Here is a 22,760-nt window from a genome sequence, read left to right on the forward strand (position 1 = left end):
AGTTATATACCATAGAATATTATGTTACATACGATATAATTGGTTGCATATTCTGTTGTGTTTGCTAAAAAAATAGGGAAACTATACTTTCTAGACTTGAAATGTTTCTGTTTTTATTTTATTAAAATTTAATTATAAATTTCCAGTTTTATGAATTAATGAGCATCCTAGCTATACTGTAGCTAAAAAATGTGCAAATATATTGAGAAAAAGGTTTGTGTTTTTATCTATAAAATTTCCGTTGTCAATTTCCAAAACCTATAAAACAATGAGTATCTTAATTATATTTTAGCAAATCTTTACAAAAACTGTGTTAGGCGTTAAAGATAATATTATGTGAATTTTGGGCTTGTGTCCTAGACGTGGTAAAAGTTGAGGTTTTGACGCTCCAAGAAAAATTTGAAATTTGAAATGAGCTTGGGGCCGCCAACGGTCGTCTTGCCGGACGGCTGCGTAGAAAAGAGAAGGGGGCTGAGGGGGGTGGTTGGAAGCCAATGGTCTAGAGAGAGAAGGGAGAGAGATCTAGAGAGAGAAGATCTAGTGAGAGAGAGAGAGAGAGAGAGAGGGGGGAGTGTGAGAACGTAGAGAGAGAAAGACAGAGAGAGCAGACTTGCAGCACCACGGGTAGTGGTGGTGCCTTACACTAGGAGAAACCCCAACCACCGTCAGGTAAGAGAAATCCTAACCCTCACCCTAACTCAAAATTCCTGTAGAACGCAGAGGAGAGCCGTGAGGTTAGGTAGCTGAAACCCTAGCTTTTGCACAGAGTTAGAGAGCTGAACGCAGAAGTTGCAGAAAGGTAGCTGAAACCCTAACATTAGAGCAGGCGTAGCAGAAAGGTCGGAGGAAGCCCTAACTTGAACACTGCACATTAGAAACCGTACATTGAGCATAGCTAGTAGAAATTTGGGACTCAAGCTAGGCCGAATCCTAACTTTGACACACAGGTTTAGCAGCAGAAACCCTTAATTGAACGAGATTCAAAACTAGAAAGCCGAGAGACAAACCCTGACCTTGAAGCAAGAGAGAAGAATTGAGAGATTTCATTTCTCCAGCATGAATTACCGCTCTCTTCCCCGGCGCCAGCTGCAGACGCTCTGCAAGAAGCATGGCATCCCTGCCAATGCCACCAACGTGGAAATGGCTGATGCCCTTTCTGCCCTCCTCAACGTGAGTCTTCTTGCTCAATTATCTCTTTTCTTAAGTTTTGTGGAATCTGTGCAGCCGCAGTTTTGTTATCTGTTTCTAAAGAGCATTCTTCACATAGTGCATTCCATTGCAGTTTAGCTAAACTTACCCTGTTTCCTGCTGCAGCCAAAGCCACAACCTCAAGCAGAAAAACGTGCAAATAGAGCTCGTGAGCCTGCCTTAAGTGGCGCAGTAAGTGAAGATAACGCTGCTAGAGATATTTCTGCTCAGAATTCTGAAGCGCACACAAGCACTCTAAAGGCCACCAGAAGACGCGAGGCTGCCTCCACCATAACTCAAGCACCTCGAACTGCTGCGTCAAGAAACAAACAGTCCTCTCGAAATGGCGAGACAGAAAGTAATACTTTTCAAAAACAGGAAATAAAGACGGTGAGCACCAGAAATGCTGCAAGCAAAGAGAAGACCTGTAATAATTGTGAGGTGGACAGCAATTCTGCAGAGGAACTGAATTTGAAGATGGCGAGTCCAAAATCAAAAGGGAAGAAGGGTAGAGCTGGAGGAATTATGCTTCGAAGAGGAAAGGTCAAGGTAAGGTCTCCAGGAAGCCAATCCAGAAGCCCAAGACCTGAAGAGAAGGTTGCAGCGGCAGCAGCTGAGACAGAAAAGAAGAGTGCTGGTGAGGAGAAGTTACAGCATTCATGCCTGATGAATGCAAAGGAAACCCACCCGAGGAAAAAGAAAGGGGCAGTTACATTTTCCGACACTGTGGAGGTGAAGTTGACAGAGGCGAATCCTCCGGCGGAAGAAATTCCACCTTTTGTTGCAGGCGAAAAGAAGACCAGGAGCAGCATTAAGGAGCATGCTGAAGAAAGGATGGTAGAGATTCAGCAAGTTGGAAGAAGCTCACGTGGCTCAAAGCACCAAACCTGGGAAGTAGCACCTGTGGTTGAGAAAATTGTGAGTACCAGAAGTGGAATGAGAAAGGCTTGCGCTCAAGACATGAAAGGAGGGCCGGTTGGACAGAAAAAAGTTGAGGAATCACATGCCAATGATGCTTCCATGATGCCCAGAGACGAAGAAAATGGTGAAAAATATGCTTGCAAACAGATAGTTCAAGGTAACCCACACAGTTCAGCAAGACAAGGATATAAGAAGGGTTCTGTAAATGTGCCTGAGCCAGTTCCAAAAGGAAATGCAGATGAAGAACTTGCAGAAAGCTTCATTGAGGTAAATCAACTTGACTTTGCTCCGCCTTTGGAAAACACCAGAAGAAGTAGACGAGCTTCCGAGAAAAAACACATCCAGGACAAAGAAATGTCTTTTGAACAACTGGAGGCTAGGTCTGAAGAGCACCATGAAGGCAGCTCCATTACACCAAAAGAAGCTGGGGATGCTTTAACCACAAGGAGAAGCAGACGGAAGACGTTGGTGGCTTCTGAGATGGGGCATATGCAGTCTACTACGGAGACTGTTCCGGAACAGATAGATAAGAGCAAATCACATGTCCTGAAATCAGAGGACCACCAGAGCAAAGGTAACACCACAAAGATTGGTTTTGAAAAGCAAGACAGGGGCATTGATAGGCCTGAATCACAGCAGGCGCATCGTAAGACAAGGGCAGGTAAGAACATTCCTGCTGCTTTTGAGCCTGAATTTTCTCACAAGCGCCAAGAAAAGGGAAAATCACAGATTGAAGCAACAAACACAACCGGCAGAATGTCAAGAAGTACCAGAAACACCACTAAATCATCAATTTCCCATGACAATTTGAGTGAAGTCAGGCACAAGACAATGTTGGAAAGGCAGACTAGAAGAACAAAAGGCTGTTTAGTGCCTTTAAAGAAGCAGGAAGTGGTTGAAGTGGTTGAGGAGAAATTCAAGGCAACTGAAAGGACTGGTAAAGCCTTAGTTAGGTCATCCTCAAAGATTCTAACTTTGAAGAAAGAAGAACAATCAGGGCTTGAGGACATCCTCAATTTATCCTCTGATAGTGACAATAATGATAGCGGGAGCTTGCAATGTCCATCTGAACTGCAAAACAGTGATGCTGTAGTACAGAGACAAACCTCTCCAAAAGGTAACAAAATGAAATGAGTTCATCATCTCAAATAGCCACCTGTTAAAGCTTTTTTTTATAATGCTATTCGAGTTGTCAATGAGTAGCTAATTTTTGTGATGTGATGACTTCTGGCCTTTCACTGATCATTGCTTATTTTTTATGCAGATGCTGGCAGTTTCTCATATAAGGAAGAAATTGAATCTAGTGTATGTACCATTGAAGCAGAGAATCTGAGTATGCAGGCCATTCTTTCTCCAACACGTGAATCAAAAACAGCTCAATCTCCTTCTTTTGTAAACAAAAGATGTAATGAGCCAATCACTTCTACAGGGAAATGCATAGAACTCAACATAGAGAACCCTGCATTGGATGACAATGAATCCGAATGTCTGCAAGCAAACGAGGTTTTTGACAGAAATGAATGTCAGGTTGTAAAGCGGGGAGGCTATTTTATTGATGACTTGAGGGGGGAAGACACTTGTCCGTTGGATGTTAATGAGACTATGCTGGGAAGATCACCTGTTGCTATAGTGCATTCAGTAAACAGCCATCTTCTCAATGGGGATTATTGCTTCGATACCTTCAAACAGGAAAAAGGCCTTGTCACATACACAGATGAAGTTATGACAGCCAGCCCACCAGCTGCAAACAGTGTTCTTGAAGATGAAGCATACCACTCTGAAAGGCAACATGCAGCATGTAATTCAGAGTTCTCTATGAACTTTGTACAGGCTTTAAGTGAAGACAATAGTGTAAACAAGCCATCTGATATAAATGCAGCTTCATTCTCTGAAGAAAAAGAAAGATTTGGTCAAGAACTGGACCTAGCTTTGGGTTGTGAAGAAGAGAAGTCAGCAGACCAAGAGGATGAAGAATGGAAGAAAATTCAACCAGTAGATGCCAATGTAGAAATATACTGTGGACACGAACTCACAGTGAATGAAAATAGGGTAGTTGATGAAAATAAGGCAACAAATCATCAACTTGGACAATTACAGGCATCAATTCATGCTGTTCCTGCAGAAATCTCTAAATTGCCTTCTGGAAGTTGTAATACTGAAATCCTTGAATCCTCACCCTACAGCAAAGAAAGTTGTTTCATGTCAGAGGATCAAACAGACAAGCATGGAGAATCCTTTGAAGCCTATGCACAGGGTATCACATCTGATGGATCAGATGCTTCGTCATTAGAAGAAGAGGAAAGTTTTGAAAGAACAGAAAGTTGTTTCATGTCAGAGGATCAAATAGACAAGCATGGAGAATCTTTTGAAGCCTATGCACAGGATATCACATCTGATGGATCAGATACTTCAGAAGAAGAGGAAAGTTTTGAAAGAACAAAGTTCTCGTCTGACATAGAAGAGTACATTTCTGAGCGAGAAGAGGATTTCGAAGAGGAATTTTCTAATAATGAAGAAGAGCTCCCCGATGGGGAGGAATACTCTGAAAGTGAAGAGGAACTGTCTGACAGTGAAGAGGAATTTTCTGAAAGTGAAGAGGATGACTCAGAAAGAGAGGAGGATATCCTGCAAAGTAATGAAAGGGAACGCATTACCGTAAATGAAGAAGAGCTCCCCAGTCGGGAGGAATACTCTGAAAGTGAAGAGGAACTGTCTGACAGTGAAGAGGAATTTTCTGAAAGTGAAGTGGATGACTCAGAAAGAGAGGAGGATATTCTGCAAAGTTGTGATAGGGAATACATTACCGTAAATGATAAAGATGAGAAACTAGGTACTACTGGAAAAGCAAGTTCTGTTGAGGAAATTGCTATAGATGAAGTTAGTAATGTTGATGTGAAAGCTGCAGGATCCACTGTTGTCTTAGAAAATGATGAAGCTGCTCCAGTGTCGGTGATAAGTTCTGAAGACTTCATAACCTTAAATACTAGAAATGACTTGGAAGATAGAGAACAAATGCATTTGGCTGCGTATGTCTCAGATGAATCTCTTCCAGCTGATGAAGTAAGTCAGGTAAACAACAAAGACTTTGCTGGTAGCATAAACTGCCTGGACACAGTAGATGGTTTTGATGGCTGCTTACTGGAAGTCAGAACTAATCATTTTGAAGGAAGAATGGCTGAAAAGCACGATGAATTGCCAGAAATATCCAGAAAGATTGAAGAAATTGACTTTGAAATGTTCAACGAAGAGTCAAATTATAGTGGCAAAGAAACCATTGATGGAGCACAATCCCTGGTTGATTCTACAGTACTTGGAGAAAGCTGGTCATCTCCTGAGTCGTCCTTGCTTGAGTCTTCCAACGTGAAAGTTTTTGAGGATGATGACTGCCTGATAACACCTTCATCCAGAAACCATCCAGACAAGGATATATTTGAGGGGTCCGAACTTCTGGATTCAGACCCGAACAGTGCAGTGGAGAAAGGTAAAGATCACTGTATAGTTGCTGCCTCTCTCAGATGTGAATCAGATTCAGATTCTCTTGGTCCTTGTAAGTTCATCCATGGGGGTGTTAAAGCCGAAATGGTAGCAGAAGTGGAGCAGAAAGTTATTGGTGAAGTGCTTGAGATGGATGAAATCTTTTATAGGGACATTGCAGACACAGAACCACTTGACAGTAGCCATGGCAATGTGGAACCTGTGGATGAATGCACAGTTGTGGCAGCTGTGGTAGACAGTGTAGATGGAAAGAGTTTGGTAAGTATGGGCAGTAAGGTTGACTTGGAAGATGCTGTTGAAGTTCTTGAAAGGGTCCAGTCAGAGTTGATGGAGGAGGACTTGGAAGATGCTGTTGAAGTTCTTGAAAGGGTCCCGTTAGAGTTGATGGAGGACCTTCATGAGACAGAGCAGTCTAATACAGAGGCTTTTGGGGATTCTGAAACCATGGACACGCACAGAGATTTGAATGACGCTAAGGAGAAAGAACTATTGAAAAGAGATGAATGCGCAACGGCTGTGTCTGATTTTCAACAAGACACTGCATGTTGCACCCTGCCCAATCTTATGGACGGTCTAGAAGAGAAAGGAGAGGACTGCTTGAAAGAGGATACTGTTGAAGTTCTTGAAAGGGTCCAGTCAGAGTTGATGGAGGAGGACCTTCATGAGACAGAGCAGTCTGCTACAGAGGCTTTTGAGGATTCTGAATCCATGGACACGCACAGGGACTTGGATGACGCCAAGAAGAAAGAACTATTGACAAATGGAGATGAATGTGCAACCGCTGTGTCTGATTTTCAACAAGACATTGCATGTTGCGCCCTGCCCAACCTTATGGATGGTCTAGAAGAGAAAGGACAGGGCTGCTTAGTAGCTGCTGATGTTATAGGTCCTGATACAGAAGTTCTGAAAATGCCTGAATCAAAGGAGCAAGTTGAGCTGGGCAGCTCGGAAGTGGACCAGAAATACAAATGTGGAGTTCGGGGAAAGGATCACACAATCAATCAATTCATCAAACCGTTTGAGGAAGAGGTTGAAAAGGAGTGCCCTGTCGGATCTCATGAAAGGGAGGACAGCTCTGTTGATTTTACGCTTGAATTACAATCAGGCATGGAGCTTTTTAAGCCACTAGAGCTTGCAGAGAGGGAGAATGTGGCAGTGAGCAGGGAGACTAAAACAGAACAAGTACAGCTTGCAGCAGAGACAGAGAATTTGGCAGAGAGCAACGAGGCTGCAGAAGAACAGGTTGTGCAGAAAGCACACATTGAAGAGAGCTTTAAAGATCTCGTCCAAAGCTCGGTGCAAGAAGAAAAAGATTATAGCATTGAGGTATCAACCCTGAAGCAGGATGATGAGGATGTCATAGCTTTAAGCCCAGCATACCAGAAAACAGATCCTCGAAAGGAAGCGGAGCATAACATTGCTACTGATTCTGCAAGTGTTTTAGGTAATGAGGATTCTGAGTTCTCACCTGAGATCCCATGTGAGATGCCAGCGGAAGAAGCTCGCTCAATTTTACCTGAATGTGAGCAAGAAATGGTGCAAACTGATGATGCTTTTGACCATCTGAAGACTAACGTTATAAAAGAAGGATCAGAGGTCATGCAGATTGAGAACGAGGCCATGAGCTTTGTTCCTGATGTAGGACCTGGGGCAATGATTGAAGACAATCAGGATCTTGAGTGCAACGCTTCAGAAAGCAACAAAGATATGGAGATTGCGCAAGTGAGTGCCAAGGAAAGCCTGATTGAAATGGCAACAAGTTCCACTGAAAGTTTGCAAGATCCAATAGCACCGATCGCAGAGAAGAAAGTTATGAATGTGGAAGGCATGGGTGTTTACTTGGAAGAGCTGCTCAAAGAAGCTGCAGAGGAAAGCCAGCCTTTTGGAGAACCCAAGCAGAACCTGGGCAAGGAGCCTGTAGCAGCGCTGGATACAACTGCTGAGATCTCAAGAGAGCAATCCTTGCAGCAACTTGATTTGACCCTCTTAAGCTTGAGAAAACTCAGAGATATGTGCAAGGAGAATGGTATGTCTGTTAGGAAGCAATCAGACAATGCGACGCCTGCCAGGAAACCATGGATGTCTGCTAGGAAACAGCTGGACCAGGCCAACACCTCAACTCATCCAAGAGAACTTCCATCGGTAAGTTGCAAACGCTTTCATTGATTTATTTTGCTAAAAAGGGTCTTTCCATAAGAAGGAAATCAAGCTTAGAACAGTATTCTTGTGATTTAGCAGGGTCCAGTTTGGTAGATTTCTGAAGCTTAGCAATAAGCAAAGAGTTCTTTTCATTGTGCTTGATCAAGCAAGAAAAGATAACCTAATGTTTATTCATTTTGTTGATTTAAAGGCTAGTAAGAGATCAGCCTTGAAGGCCTTGCCTTCTAATATCAGGCAAACTCCTTCGGCTGCAGTACAGACACCAACAGCCAAGATCATGCAAGGGCCGCGAAACCTCCTGTCTGCATATGACGGCAACGAAGGTAAGTTGGGAGACATCCAACAGAACTCTTGTTTGCCTCTCCTCTGCCATTTCCGATGCGTGATTTAGGATAAATATGGGCTGTAGCCCTTGATGCTCTTAGAGCTACCATTGTTCTGCGGTTATGCCTGTCTCCTGCATCTTTATTCTGTGCCTTTTTTTGAATACAGGTACAGAACAGCGATTGGTTACACCCAGCCCTCAGGCACCTTTGTCCTCCAGGAGGGATTTTGCAAGGTCCCATCATCGATGATGGAATCGAGACTCTCAGCCTACTAAGCCAGCAAACCATTCTGTGGGTGACCTGCTTTTGCACAATGCACACTTTTATCTGCATGTGATCAGAGAACTCGTTACATATAAATTATTTGTGCTGATGATGAGCTTGTGTATGCAGGTGCCTATAGTAATAATTAGGTGCTCAATTGGAAGAGCAATTTAGTGAGTGAAGTTGGCAGCATCTTGCTGCTTGATTTCATATCTGTGTTTGTATTTAGAAGTTTCCTAAAGCTTGTGGACAAAAACTTTCATCAAGTTTGTATCAATCTTTTCACCTAAGCTTGTAGTTGGATGTTTTGCACAAAATATCCTAGAAAAAAATCTACTTTGAATGTTTTAGTTGAGCTCTCAATTTGTGTTTGGTATTTCTGCCAAACCTTTTGAAGCTAGTAGAAACAATGGCATTATGCCCAATTTGTGTTTGATTTTTATATCCCATAATGAAACAGGTGTTGTTGAAAGAGTGGTGGCATAGTATATCATGGAAAATATGTGTCTTTGAGGCATGTGTAGTTGGATAGGTTTGTTCGTTTGTATATAGCAGTTTCTGTTTGTGTTGAACGGTTGAGTTATTTTATAAGGTGAATGGTCGTAGGAGAATGAGCATGTGTGGGTTGTGAGTGCTTACTTCTATCTACACTTAACTAAGAGTTTTTGTGAGTTTCTAGAGCGGCAGCAAAATATTGCTCATGCTTCTTCTTTTCTTTTTCATTTTTGGGGGTCACAATATACACTACTATTAGTGCAATATCTTAGGTTCAACAACCAAAACTACCAACTGTGCACCATATACAATCATAACAATAACATTAATTAGCCCCATTCAACAAAAAACATATATCTTATCTTCCCAAACCATAAATGAACTGAACCCTTGCAATCAGAATAGATTCAATGGTGGCCCCCTCTAGTGTGTAGTCTTCAACTCTTAACATCTGGTCTTCCCCTTGTAGGCTACTCCAGCACAACATAAGTGTTTTTGCATATGCTATTTAGTTTTCTTGTACCATCTGAGAGTCTCATCGGGACTTGTCTTGCATATAACAAGTTGTCCATATTATCCTTTTTAATGTGGCCAATAGACCTAGTCCACTTGTGACCATTGACAACCTTCTTTGATTTTCGAAAACATGAGAAAACAAGGTAGTCCCTTTGCATATGCCAAAGTTCCCCTAGACCTCGAATAAGTCACTCTATGCTCTTTAGTACAACCTTTGCAACAACTTAGCAACCTTGGCATTATGTAAACCATTAATTTTGATTAAATCCACACAATTAGCTTTGCGCACTCTCTTAACTTGCTCAAAATCCACCCCTTGGCATTTCTCGAGGTCCAAATTTTCCATACCCTTGAACATCTAATCATGGTAACCATGAGGTGGATCAATCTTGCAATTGGAAGAATCCAAAGCTCTATTCATTAATGAAATGCTTATTTGTTCCATCTTTTGATGCTTAAGCACAAAGATATATTACACTGTGTTAAAAAGAAAGATAATATAATTCAAATGAGACTAAATAGATGTCTCTTCTTGTAAACATAAGGGATGAGAAAAATGACACTGAATAAATGTCTCTTCTTGTAAACAAAAGGAACGAGAAAACTTTTGTGTGGTTTCGAATAATGAGAGGCTATAGTAGCTCCCTCCTGCATATATAGATCAAAGAATGAGATCATAAGTGCAATCTTAGAGTTTTTAGAGCGGGGTCCAAAAAGGGTATCCAAAGTGATCCATGCTCGAGAAGCAGACTGCATGTCGGAGATGTGATGAATGTAATCATCTCCAAGACCGAGCAAGATGATAGCATAGGCTTTGTCATTCTTGGCAGTGGGAGCATAAGTGATAACTTGCTCAATGTCGGAATCTTCGGGAGCAGCATGGTGAACAACGTCCCAAAGACTTTCTTTCATAAGATGGCACTTGATTTTGATTTGCCAAGTATGAAAGTTGGACCCATTGAATTTGTCGATAGACATGAGAGAATGAGTAGAAGAGGCCATGTGGGAAGGTCTTACCTCTTGCTAAAATGCAAGGGCAGTGTCTATTCCCTTACAAGATTGCAGAAATGAATGAAAGAAGAGATCCAAACTGTTTTTAGAAGCCGGCTCTCTCACCACTTGTCAAGGCCATAGCATGTGACAGCCCATCGAAGCATGAGGAACTAGCAGTTTGCAGATATGGGGATAAGAAAAGGACTGACCAGCAAACTGAAGGAGACAATGCACAGTACCTTGTAGACTCTTCAAGAGGAAGCAATGGCAGAACTGAATGCAGCAAATAGCTCGTTAACGGGAGGAAAGTCGATGTGCAGCTGCTTCTAGATGATGCGCACCCTTGAGTCGATGAAGAAGGCAGCCAAAGGAGAGCAGCAACAATACAACGGGCAGCAGTAGCTCCAAGAAAGAGAACAGTAGCAGCTCCACGAAAACGAGCTGTATGAGCCTGAACAGGGCGGACAGCAAGAAAGTGGGCGGACAGAAAGTTCAGGCGGGCGGGTTGCTTACTGATATGACGAGCTGCATGTGCAATACTAGAGGACAGGAGCGAACATATAGAAACGGTGAGATGCAAAAAGGCGTGAGGCAGCTCCCAAAAATGTGGTGGCAGATAGTTGTTGGGCTGCTACAGCAGCAGGTCGATTACCAAGAGCAGGGGCAGCACCCAGCTAAGCGGCGGCCTGTTCTGAACCAAGTGATTGCAGCAAGAGAGAGAAGAAGGGCAGTCGCTCACAGGAAACAGGGGCAAAGATGAGGGGAGCCAGGATAAACCTGCTCTGATACCATGTTATGAAAAATGGGGTAGAGACAATGCTGAAACTGAAACTGAAATGAAAGCAAGACTAGAAAAAGACAAAGCGTAAACATACCTTGAGATGAGTGTAGACAAGACACAAGATTGATGCTTTCATTGATGTGACACCCACAATATATAGGTGAGAAGTACAAGATAGAGTAGACTGACTTATGGGACAATTATAGAGGTGCCACATGGCACATACTCAAGACTTAAGACAAAAACTGAGACTAGACAAATGTAGACTAGAGAAATAGTACACCTAGTGTGCACTTATTTCCAACAATATCGAAGACAACCATAGAGACTCTATCACTTGATTCTTGAAAGTTAAACCCTACAACATTTGAACATAGCTCCGAGCGATACAGATTCTTTGTTTCTGAGCACCTCCTCTTTCTGTCAAGTTGTCAACATGCTTCATTTGTTGTGGGTGTGCTTTTAAGCTTTGAAAGTTAAACCCTGCAATGTTTTGAACATAGCTCTAAGCTATCCACATGCTTTGTTTCTTAGCGCCTCCTCTTTATGTCAAGCTGTCAACATGCTTCATTTGTTTGTACCTCACCTTAAGGCTTGTGCGTGTGCTTTTAATCTTTGTATGTTGTTTAGCCATTTTTTAAAGCCTATCATGTAGTTGCTCCGAAGTGGAAACCAAAGTCTCCTTCTCCTTTTTTAGCTCCCTCACTACTTCTTGAGAAGATTCAAGGAGTGACTTCAGCTCATTTACCTTCAAAGTATAACTCCTCAAATCTTCTTGAAGTGTATCCAAGGTATTTTCTAACCCTTGTTGCATAGCTTGTTTAGAGATGGCTACCATCATCTCAGCTTGGATCTGATGTCTATGATCATTGTAAGCTTGATAGCCGAGTCTTGAGCAATAACCCAATTGACCTTCACCAACAAACCGAACAATAACATGTAATGGTACAAAAGGAGGAGGTTTACCTTTGCATGGATCTGGTGGTGGATATAAGCTTCCTTGCACCCAAAGATCTATGTGCTTCTTTCTTTTCTCCTTTATGCTTCAACCTCATCTCGCAATACCTTTTGGTGAGAGCTCCTCCATGTAACATACTCTTTATCCAAAACCAACTTGACATTATAACTTTTCTTCTCATTGGTGATGTTCTCTTGAGGTGTGCAATAAAACAGAAATAGATGAAGATATAGAGAAACATAAAGAGAGATTATGTAAAGAAAAACAAATGATCAAGAAATATTGTGAAAGAAAGGGGATGGCAAAGCTAGTAGTTTGTAGGGAAGAAAAAATAACTCTTGAATGCCATGAAATGTTTCTATGAATAGATTTCCAAGGAGAGATTGCTATGGAGAGAAGGAGGAGGAGAAGAAATGGTGGGAAGTGAGAGAGAGAAGGGGGGGGGGGGGGTAGTGCGGGGGAGTCAAGGATAGCTATGGAGGAAAAAGAAGAGGGAGAGGGACGAGAGAGAGAGAGAGAGAGAGAGAGAGAGAGAGAGATGAAATGATATATTAACGTCTCTAGGAGGCCATAATGGCCTATGAGACCAAAACTGAGAGCACATCTGAAGTTGGTGTCTCATCAAAGAGAACAACTAAATGAGACTATAAAGTACAATAAACTGATTGTCCTACAGTTATAAGAACAGAACTGTAAGACTCCGAGCTGATACTGAGTAGAAAATACTGGAAAATACTGGAAAATGTATAACAGGTAGATCCATGTATGCTGATCAGTTGAAGTGTTGCCCTCTCCTTAGATCAAGTATCTCCGCCATGGGGCTATCTAGAATGGAGAGGTCGTAGAAGTGAGGTAGGCGCCTCTGATGCCGAGCAATAATGGCTCTAATCTGGCAATGGTGAGGATGCCGTGGTCGGGATCCTGGTGGGCATGGCCGACGAGCACGACATAAGATAACTGCTCTATCAGTGGTGACTCCCTAGGAGAGTGGTCGGTGCCATGATGGCCCAATGGAGGAGGTATCAGGAGGTGTGTGGGCTGGGTCGCTTGTGCTGGTGCTAGTGCTAGAGAGAGAGAGAGAGAGAGAGAGAGAGAGAGAGAGAGAGAGAGTATGGTGGAGGGGGAGGAAGAAGAGAGGTGTTACCTTTTTCCTCCAAAATCCAGTTATTTGGAAAAGGGTTATTTTCATATTGATGGAAAAGTCAAATCTATAAACTGGGCCAAAAATCTAGGCACTAGATCCCAAATATAGGGGTAAAATGACACTTTTTAGAGTAGTTACATGGTTGAATCACTCAAGAAAGGGATCTTTTCACCCTTGATTAGTTAACTTAGTCACTCTCTAAGAAACTCCTTAGAGAGCCCATTTTTTCCAAAATAATGGTCCTGATGTGGCTCACCACTAACTGGGTAGAGCTAGTACAACTGGGTTGTTTGCAAGTTCTTTTCCGCCAAATAGTTCACTGACCAAACCACCCGCAAACCCGAAAGTAAATCCCGCTGGGAGGCCACCTCAAAGATGATGTATCAACATTACAAATCTCAGTACACATGCATTATATCTTTGCTTCGTCTTCTGATGATCCAAGTGTACACACAAACACTCAAAGATATCAACATATCCAATGAACTCAGGTGTGCAGCATTTCTGTGTAGCAGTGCATGTATGCACGCCCATGCCAGAACACGCCTCATACATGTATCATGTACACAGTTAACACATTCGTCCTTTGAATACTTCCATACACATGCATGAAAATACAAACTAGATGTGAATGTAAACATGCATAGGAGAAGTATGCGACCATGCCTCGTACCTCGTACATATATCATGTATACATAGTTAACAGCACATTCATCCATCCAAAATTTCCATACACATGCATGAAATGTGAACCAGAGGTATGTCGGCATAATCAAAATGTACACAGGTGACAGTGGTACTAAGATATAGTGTGTTGCATGTACAAAACACACTTTTCCTTGCAGCAGCCTTAGCAAATTGGTATTTGAATCTCTCAGCCGTCACACTAGCAGAAATGGATGCATGCATGAACATACAGAGCACCGACTCTCAAGAACCTTCAAGCATGTGTCCAGATTCCAAAAAACAAAGTTCCAAAACTTTTAAAAACCACTGGTTTCAGACCTCAGTAAAGTGACAACTGAATATGTATACCTTCCATCCACAATGGTTATCTCTAGATCTAACAACCCCACAAGAGACCTCTGCACTAAGAGAAAAATAATCCAATCCTGTGACCAGTTGCCCTGCTGTTTAAATATGATTGTAGCTCTTTTGATCTCTAGCCTTCTTAAACAAATGTAAGGTATGTGCTTGCACCATCAGTACAGCAGTTGAGTAAACCATAAGTACTTACTATCTTGTAAGGCCATCAAGCTAAAGCTAAATCTCTTGATGGTCAGGTATGTGCTTGCACCATCAGTACAGTAGTTGAGTAAACCATAAGTACTTACTATCTTGTAAGGCAATCAAGCTAAAGCTAAATCTCTTGATGGTCCATATGCAAATTTGCATTTGGTGACAGTTGAACAAACAAAGCCCCCATAAAGAGTCTCGTTGCACAAACACCACAAACTTCAGGGGAGAGAAGCAAAGTGATGCCATTAACATTAATATCCCTTGTTTCCACGAATACGAGACCGCATATCAACCTGATGACAAATTCAGTCACAAGTTACAACATATGTCACAAGCACAACGTAAGATTACCTGCTGCCTCACAACTACACTGATACTGGTTGCTTTGGCCTTATAAAACAACTACCATAACATTAGCAATGGGGTTGATAACAACAAGACCACCAGTCAGTGACAATAGGGTTAATAACAACAAGACAACCAGGCAGCCTGGTCTAGCTTAAGGTATGCTTCTAAGCCACACCTTTATGGGGAGAAAGAAATGTTACAATCCAAAACTTAAGATGCTGGACCAATCTTTCACATATAAGATAACGAAAATAATTGGTAAAGAATGAGTGCATAATTGACACGGGAGAAAATACCTGACTACGCTTGCACTGGAAGTATGTGTCCCGCAGACCAACACACTCATTTGGTATTGAAGGACTTGCTTCCTTAGCACAATCTCTGTAAGTTCTCTTTTCAATCTAGCCATATTTCAAAAAATATAAAATTATGAATGGTTGCATGCCTGTAATGGCATTCCTATTATCCAAAATAATAGGCACTCAAACTATCTAAAAATTGACATCAGTAAAAATTGGGGTTTGAAACGCCAATCTACACATCTATACTTTGGCTTACATGTGACACTCCAAGATGGCCCAAATACTTGGGTGTTGCATAACCTATATGTATTACGTATTAAAGATCCCTTTACATATGGTACCCTGGAGGAATGCTTCCTCGGTAAAGAACTCATTAATACTGTGGCGCCAGTCCCATGCCTTTCTTGCTGGTGGGCTTCAAATCTGTGAGCCACATGCTGACCCTGTCTTGTCTGGGGTCTCCACATATCCTGCCACATGTACCTCTACTAAAAGCCGCCCAAATGCCCAAGATCCTGATTTCACACCAGACAGATCCTTGGAGCACTAGAAAGAGTGTAGATACTTTTACTGCTAAATTCATTGCATAAGAGATGGTTGAACTGACTAGCACACATAGGACTTCTACTTGTTGATCTCAATAGGGCATGGCGGAGGTAGAGAGAAGAGTGAGTAAAGGAGTATGCTTATTATGGGCCCTTCAACCTACGGTCATGAAAACCTACTACCCACATCCACTGAAGAGGGTCGAGTAGTCTCCTTGGAAGAGACCACAATGGACTAAAACCTACCTTGGCTACCAACCATGAACGGTAAGAGAGGCTGCCCTCCTGGATGCCAAAGATTGCCAAGGTGATGTCGAGCCACGAGAATGCAACAGCCAAAGTTGTCCGGGCAAAGAAGGGGGGCTGGTTTTTTTTTTCTTTGCAGGGGGGCAGAGAGGGGGGGGTGGGGGGGGTGGGGGGGGTTTGCTAAAGGAATGTGCCAACCCTCAGGAATGGATGAGTCAATGTTGAGGAAAATTCAACTACTACTCTAAGGCCGGGGAGTCTCTTGAGCTGCACGGGGGTGGTAGCTCTCTGAAAAGAAGCCAAAATCAAATAGACTACACCAGCCTAAGCTGAGATGCCCCCAAACATAGTTGCAAAGAAACACGTTTATTCAGATTTTATGAAACGAAACGTTTCTTTCGAATGAAATGCGTTCTTTCCCTCCCATCCGTTATCAGTACAATTTGGGCGTTTTTAAATCCACAGAGCTCTTTTCTTTTTTCTTTTTTTTAAAGCTATCTGCACCTGTGAAAACCAACGAAGAAGCTACTGTGTTGCAAAAATCAGCCCCTTCCAGCTCCTCTCGCACTTCTTAGCTTCCATGCCCGCCATCTCTCACGTTGGTTGTGCTAACTTGTGCCTTTTTTCTTTGATTCCCCCCCCCCCCCCCAAAAAAAACAAAAAAACAAAAAAACAAAAAAAGGATTTTGAAATTTAGGGTTTTTCATGCCAAGGTGCCAATCTTGCCCTACCTTTGTCAAGATGCCTCACCCTAGGGATGCCATGTGGGCCCATGTCTATCACCATTTGGTCCCTCACCCGTCTCGACCAGTGGAAGGCATATTACAGGACATGAGTTTACAAGATTTTACTCACTTTTATGGTTTATAAGGATACTTGTTCACACTTATAAGTGTGGACACGTGGGGATTTGGTCAAAGAATATATATATGAGGTGGACCTGATCTTTTAAACCATGTGTGAACACTTCAAGTGGGTGCCTAGCTTTGCATGGGTCTTGCAAGCTTTTATACATATAAATATATATGGCGGCTGTTTTTAACTCCCAAAAAGAGGAGTTTTATGGTATTTTTGGAGGGGCTGCAACTTTTAGCGATGGGAAAAGCAAGCATAGGCTTGAAATAGAGGGGGTCGACTCTGAAGGAAGGGAGAAGTGATGTGCATACACACAGGAGAAGGGGGACAGCAGTGCTTTTCTCTAGATTCGCTGGCCATACAGGACCTTCAGCAGCAGACGACGTTCCCTCTTTCACTTCCCAGTTTGCTGCACGTACAGATCGTTGGGCAGTAGTACGTTCTCTCTTTCCTTGGAGCGCTGGCCTACATCAGCAGATCCCTCATCTGACTGTACAGCAGCAACTTTTCCCTCTCTCTTCAGCAAGCCAAACAGACGACAGCAGCTGGCTTTCCTCTCTCTACTGGCTGTACAGTAGTACAGTGGTGGTTTTTTTCTCTGATCTGTCCGCACAGTACCTTGTCCTCCTCTCCAGTGCTGGACGTACACTTGATCAGCAAACGAGCCGTTATCTTCAGCAGGGCCTCTCTTCCTGAGCGCTGGCCATACCCTGCAGTGGGTGGCTGACTCCTGAGTGCTAGTTGGCGGGGTTCTTCTTGTGCTGTTCATACGACAGCCATACAGCAGGTACAGCAGCGGTACAATCTTCTTCTTTCTCTTGCACAGGCTGTTCAGAGGACAGCAACTGGGCAGTTTCTTTTCTCTCTCTTACGCAGTAGCAGGGTACTCTCTCTCTTCATCACTCCCTTCTGGCCACCAGGTTTGGGGCTGATTTGGAGGTATTGGGGACAGCTCTGAGAGCCCTTCTGCGACAGATTTTAAAGCTCTGTTCTGAGGGCTGTTTTGGCATGGATTTTGGGCTGGATTTGGCACCATACTGAGCTGTTGTTCGAGGCTGATTTGCACTGGTTTATGGTGCTGATTGGTGCTTAGTTCTTGAGCAAGTGTTTTGTGGAGCTTTGTGGAAAAATCCGGTGCAAGATTGCACCCGCACCTTGGTTTGGTTGTAACCCTTTTATTCATCGGAATAAAGCAGTTCCTACGAGGGGCCGGCCGTTCCGGCTCAATGTTGAGTTTTGATATTGTTTATGGTTATTTCCACTCTGTTTTCATATCTTTGCTGTCATCTGAAGTGTCTGTTCATTGTCCCAGGTTCCCTTCTGGTTTCAATGTCACTCCTATATCAAGATATGGTGGTTTAGGCAGCCAAAGTGCAAATGTAATTTTTGCCAGGTTTGCTCAAGAGGTACCATAATCCGTGTTAAAGCCCATTTCTCGGGGAAGGCATTGGTGCATGCAAATTGGTGCCTCCAAACATGCAAGCTGAGCTACAAGATGGAAAAGACAGCAATTGGCAGGACGTGGTTGTGGGCCCCTGCCTCAGGATATTGATGCTAGTGAGGATATGAGGATACAGGTGATGCATCGAAGAGAACGCGCTTGGGCTCATAGGAAGATGCACAGAACTAGGCAGGATTCAGGGGTGCTGGTAGTTCCACTCCCATAGCAACACGAAGTCCTTTGCCTGCAGGACGTAGAGCCTCTCTAAAGAGAGCAAGCATTCAAGCAAGCACACAAAAGCAGGCAATTAATGATGCAACTAGGGAACTCACTTTTCATCCAATGCACTTAGGTGTGGATGATGATGCTACGGTTGCTACTATGGAAGTGGATGCATTAGTAGACTTTTCAACCCGGAACTTAGTGCAATCTTTCTTCCCGTGTCCCACAGTGTGACAGAAGAAACAACGGTTCTCTGTCCTGTACCGTGTCTGTTCATTGGGCTGGAGATAACCTCCAATGATGCCCTCCTTAGCTTTTTCCTCAGGAGTCTTCTTAGGCGTAGAATCTTTCTTATTGCCCGATTGACCCCAAGAATTTTTCTTTTGGTCCTTTTGGTCTTTGTTGTTCTACATCCCCTTACCTTGGGTAGGTGACTGTTGGGTAGATGACTATTGTTGGGGGTTAGGGGAAGACTGTACCTGCTTGGGCCTACCCCCGTTGAGCATCAGCTCCTGATTCTGAGCGAGGGTCAGTGCCCGTGCATAAGTCTAAGGCTCAAAATTCCTCACTGGATACCTAATGGTGGTGTCTAAACCTCAGATAAATTGCTTGAGCTTATCTTCTTCTGATATGCCCAACTGCTAGGCCATGGTAATGACCTTGTTGGAATCAAAACAAGGGAATCACCCTAAGTGAGTTTGTAAAACTCATCCTCAAGATTGGTCATGTACTGTGGTGGAAGAAAACAGGATTTGAGGTCAACCACGAAGGTGTTCCAATGAAAACAGAATTGGTCTGTGATGGGGTCTGTGTGAAGTAGTGACCAATGCTTCCACCAAGTAACGGCTTCCCCAGTGAGTTGGGGTGCTGCCACATGGACTTTGTCTTGCGGATCTGTGATTTTAACTAAAGGAAAATGTGCTTCAAATTGATGAATAAATTGAGTAATTGCAGCATGGTCATACTTACTAAAATTTGGAGAGGTTCGTATGACATGGTGGTAGGGGCGGTGGAGGATGAGGAATTTGGAGCCTACTGAGGGAGAGCCGCCAAAATTTGTGCCATCATTTGCTGATTCTGGATTTGCAGAGCCTCCCAGTCAAGTCTTTGCTGGAACTCTCGATCGGCTCTCTCTCTGCGGCGTTGGTCTTCCTCATATTTGCATGTGGCTTCCCTATCCCTCTGTTCCTCCGCACGTCTCAGTTCTTTTTCTTCATCTGCTTTTCTTTTTGCTTCTTCATGTTTTCTTCTTTGTTCTTCACGTCGGTCTTCATCTTTTCTTCTTTGTTCCTCCATATGTAGGACCTGTCCTAGATCTCAGATGCCTTCTTTTTGGGCTTCTCTTTTTCGGCGGCAAGCTGCATCTTCAGAGAATTTATTTGCTCCATCATTATTCTCAAGAGCTCTTTTGTGCTTGGTGGAGGCATTTTTTCTGTTTGGAAGCTTTGGGCCTCCATCCCTTCTTGATGTGATGTCTCTCAACATGGTGGAGGCCTAGGTTTCTTTTCCGGACCACAGTAGCCATCCACCGGATGCTCTCACTTCTTTAGGTAGCCGAGTTGGGTTACCAACCTGATGCTCTGATACCAATGTTACATGCACTGAGCTTGATCGTGATAACGCACAACATGGCCTTCTTTATACCTTTATGTGGTGAGAATCTTTAGCATCAACTTGAGAGAGTAGAGAGAGAGAAGAGAATGAGAATGTAGAAGACGACACAGTATTGGGTCCCAATACCCATTGAAGCCCCCACCCCCCACCCCCTCCTTTTTGCAAGCAGGAGTATTTGCTTATATTATTCTTTTGGAGAAATGTTGTACAATGCTCAGTACAAGTGATATGAATGCCCAACACAAGGACAAGGAAGACCGTACATCGGCTGAGTATCCACCTAGTCCGAGGCTCTGCTGAAGACTCTCCTTGGCTACTAATGCAAGTCCAGATAGCTGTAGGACTGCACATATGCTGGCTGAATGTGCAGAGGAGCTTCCTTCCTTAGCCTGGAGTCGACTGGATGCTGCAAACTGTGTACTTTTCCGAATACCTGAATATTGAAGTGGTCGTCTGCCTGAGAAAGCTGTCGGCCTGTTGTATTATTCCCACGACTGCATAAATGCTCAATCGGCTGGTAGAGAACAAGTCGGCTGCTGTAAATTCCCTGTCGGCTATTGTAAAAGCCCACGATTGGCATAATGCCCAGTCGGCTGCTGTAGGGCTGGTCGGGTGCTGGCCGACTGGCCCCCTAAGCCACATGGGCTGGCCGACTAGCCCCCCTAAGCCACATGGGCTGGCAAAAGGCATAGATGCCCTTTGCAAGGCTAGCCCAAGTGGGCTGGCCTTAGGGCTCGCCCCCTTCTAATGCAATGGTCCTAGACATGCCTACACATGCATCTAATGCTAGGGCAGACACCTAAATGCTTCTGTATGATGCTTTCTCCAAGTGGGTTAAAAGGACTAACATCCGACTGACCTCTAAAGTTCAGAGACTCACTAACATAGCTCGTGCCTGTCCGTCCCTGGACTGAGGGCTCACAATGGGGTCACAGCGTACGACAAATAATCCTAGAAAAGGTTCTACTTCTGTATAAATGCTGCACTGATGATCATGCCAGTGTGTCATTGTGTACCCCAGTGCAAGGTGCACGTGACATCAGTGAAGAGCATGCACGGTACAAGGAGACCTCAGTAGACAAGAAAGTGGAGGGATTTAGTACGGATATGACAACGAGCATCAAGTTTGAAGCTTGCCGAGTTAAATTGATCACACATGGCACAGAATTTGTGCAGGATTTCATGGTTGCCCCTCTTGCAGACATAATCCTAGGGATCCATTGGTTTCATAAGTTTACCCCAAACATTGATTGGGACCAGCACACATTCTGGAGTACCCGAAATGTGTCAAAGGCCCCAGTGATCATTAAGTGTGAACTCGGGATACCTAACTTTCTAGTCATTAGCCATCTACTACATGCTAAAAGGGAGATTCAAAAAGGCGCACAGTGTGTGGTGATCTACGTCGTCCAAACCACCCAAACCGTGACCAATGCTTCAAAGTACACGGCCCTACATGACCAGTTCTAGAAGATTTTTCTTCAGGACAATTTACCTCCCAGACTTCCCCCTTCTAGACCGAAAGACCATAGAATTGAGCTCCTCCCAGGTTCCGACCCCCCCAGTAAGTTTCCATACTGCCTGAGCAAGGCCATGGAGACGAAGTTAGATCATCAACTCCAAGAATTGTTGCAATCTGGTTTCAAACGTTCTAGTGTGTCTCAACTCTCCATTCACAACCCCGATCCTCCTTGTGAAAAAGAAGGATGGATCTTCCAAACTTTGCGTATATTATCGCGCGCTCAAAAGCTGATAAAAAAGAGCAAGTTTCCTATGTCTGGATTGATTATATCTTTTAGAGAGGCTGAATGGAGCACGAGTTTTTTCAAAAATTGACCTCAAAAGTGGCTACCATCAGGTGAGAATTGTGGACAGGGACATCTCCAAAACCGCATTCTGAACTGAGCGGGCCCACTACAAGTTCGTGGTCATGCCTTTTGGATTAACAAACGCCCCACTCCCAGCTACGTTTAACCGCATGATAATGCGTGTTTTTCGGGACTTGATAGGGAAGTGTGTCTTCATCTTTTTGGACAACATACTGATTTTCTCAGCTACGGAAGAGCAGCACGACATTAACGCGTCGAAAAAGTGATGAAGTTGTTGAAAAGCAACAAGCTTTATGGCAATGAGAAGAAATCGGATTTTTATTTATACGAGGGTCACTACCTCGGATATACAATCAGTGTCGAAGGCATCCGATTAGACCCGGCAAAGGTGGCGGAGATCCTGAATTGGGAGATTCCAACCAGGCATATTCCACCCACATCGACAAGTTTTCCAACGTTTCTACAGTTGTGATTGATGTGCTTAAAGGCATCAAGACTCAAAGATAGAAAATCAAGATGACCCTTCTGGATTTGTGTGAGAATATGTGAATATGAAGCGGATGCAAGTAGAGATCAAACAAGAGAAAGTAGACAGCCAAGATTTGAAACGTATTGAATTATGAATGAACAATGTCCATGCTTATATACATATCTATAGAGCCAATCAGCTGTAGCAAAAAAAGCTACTAGTTTGGACAAATGATAAAATGCCTAAAAATGCCTAAAACTAAGCTATAAAATAGCTGAAAAATATGAAAAAATCCCTAATTACATCATATAAATATCTAGATAAAAAGTGGCATAAACCGAGTAAAATGTGCTGGAGATGACATGTCCAACATCTCCTCTCAGCTCCAGATTTGGTGAAGAGATGATCA

General features: G+C 43.3%; 2 protein-coding genes across 2 annotated transcripts in view; one reads left to right on the forward strand and one right to left on the reverse strand.

Annotated features, from left to right (window-relative positions):
• The first annotated feature begins 486 nt into the window (after positions 1-486).
• LOC147639175 (uncharacterized) lies at positions 487-8,826 on the forward strand. Its single transcript, XM_086788074.1, has 6 exons — positions 487-1,170; positions 1,315-3,226; positions 3,374-7,746; positions 7,955-8,087; positions 8,257-8,381; positions 8,484-8,826. The coding sequence occupies exons 1-5, from the start codon at positions 1,057-1,059 to the stop codon at positions 8,337-8,339; spliced, it is 6,615 nt and encodes a 2,204-aa protein (XP_086644200.1). The 5' UTR covers positions 487-1,056; the 3' UTR covers positions 8,340-8,381; positions 8,484-8,826.
• Positions 8,827-14,176: 5,350 nt separating this feature from the next.
• LOC147639176 (cytochrome C oxidase assembly factor) overlaps positions 14,177-22,760 on the reverse strand; it is a 48,774-nt gene continuing 40,190 nt past the window's right edge. Inside the window, exons 2-3 of the mRNA XM_086788089.1 lie at positions 15,125-15,229; positions 14,177-14,773 (exon numbers count right to left, since the gene is read on the reverse strand). Coding sequence (XP_086644215.1) covers positions 14,732-14,773; positions 15,125-15,229 — 147 coding nt within the window. The 3' untranslated portion in view covers positions 14,177-14,731. The remainder of the gene's footprint in view (positions 14,774-15,124; positions 15,230-22,760) is intronic.

The sequence above is a fragment of the Cibotium barometz genome, chromosome 4 (genome assembly GCF_041138505.1).
Source record: "Cibotium barometz isolate CiBa-2024 chromosome 4, ASM4113850v1, whole genome shotgun sequence".
NCBI lineage: Eukaryota > Viridiplantae > Streptophyta > Polypodiopsida > Cyatheales > Cibotiaceae > Cibotium > Cibotium barometz.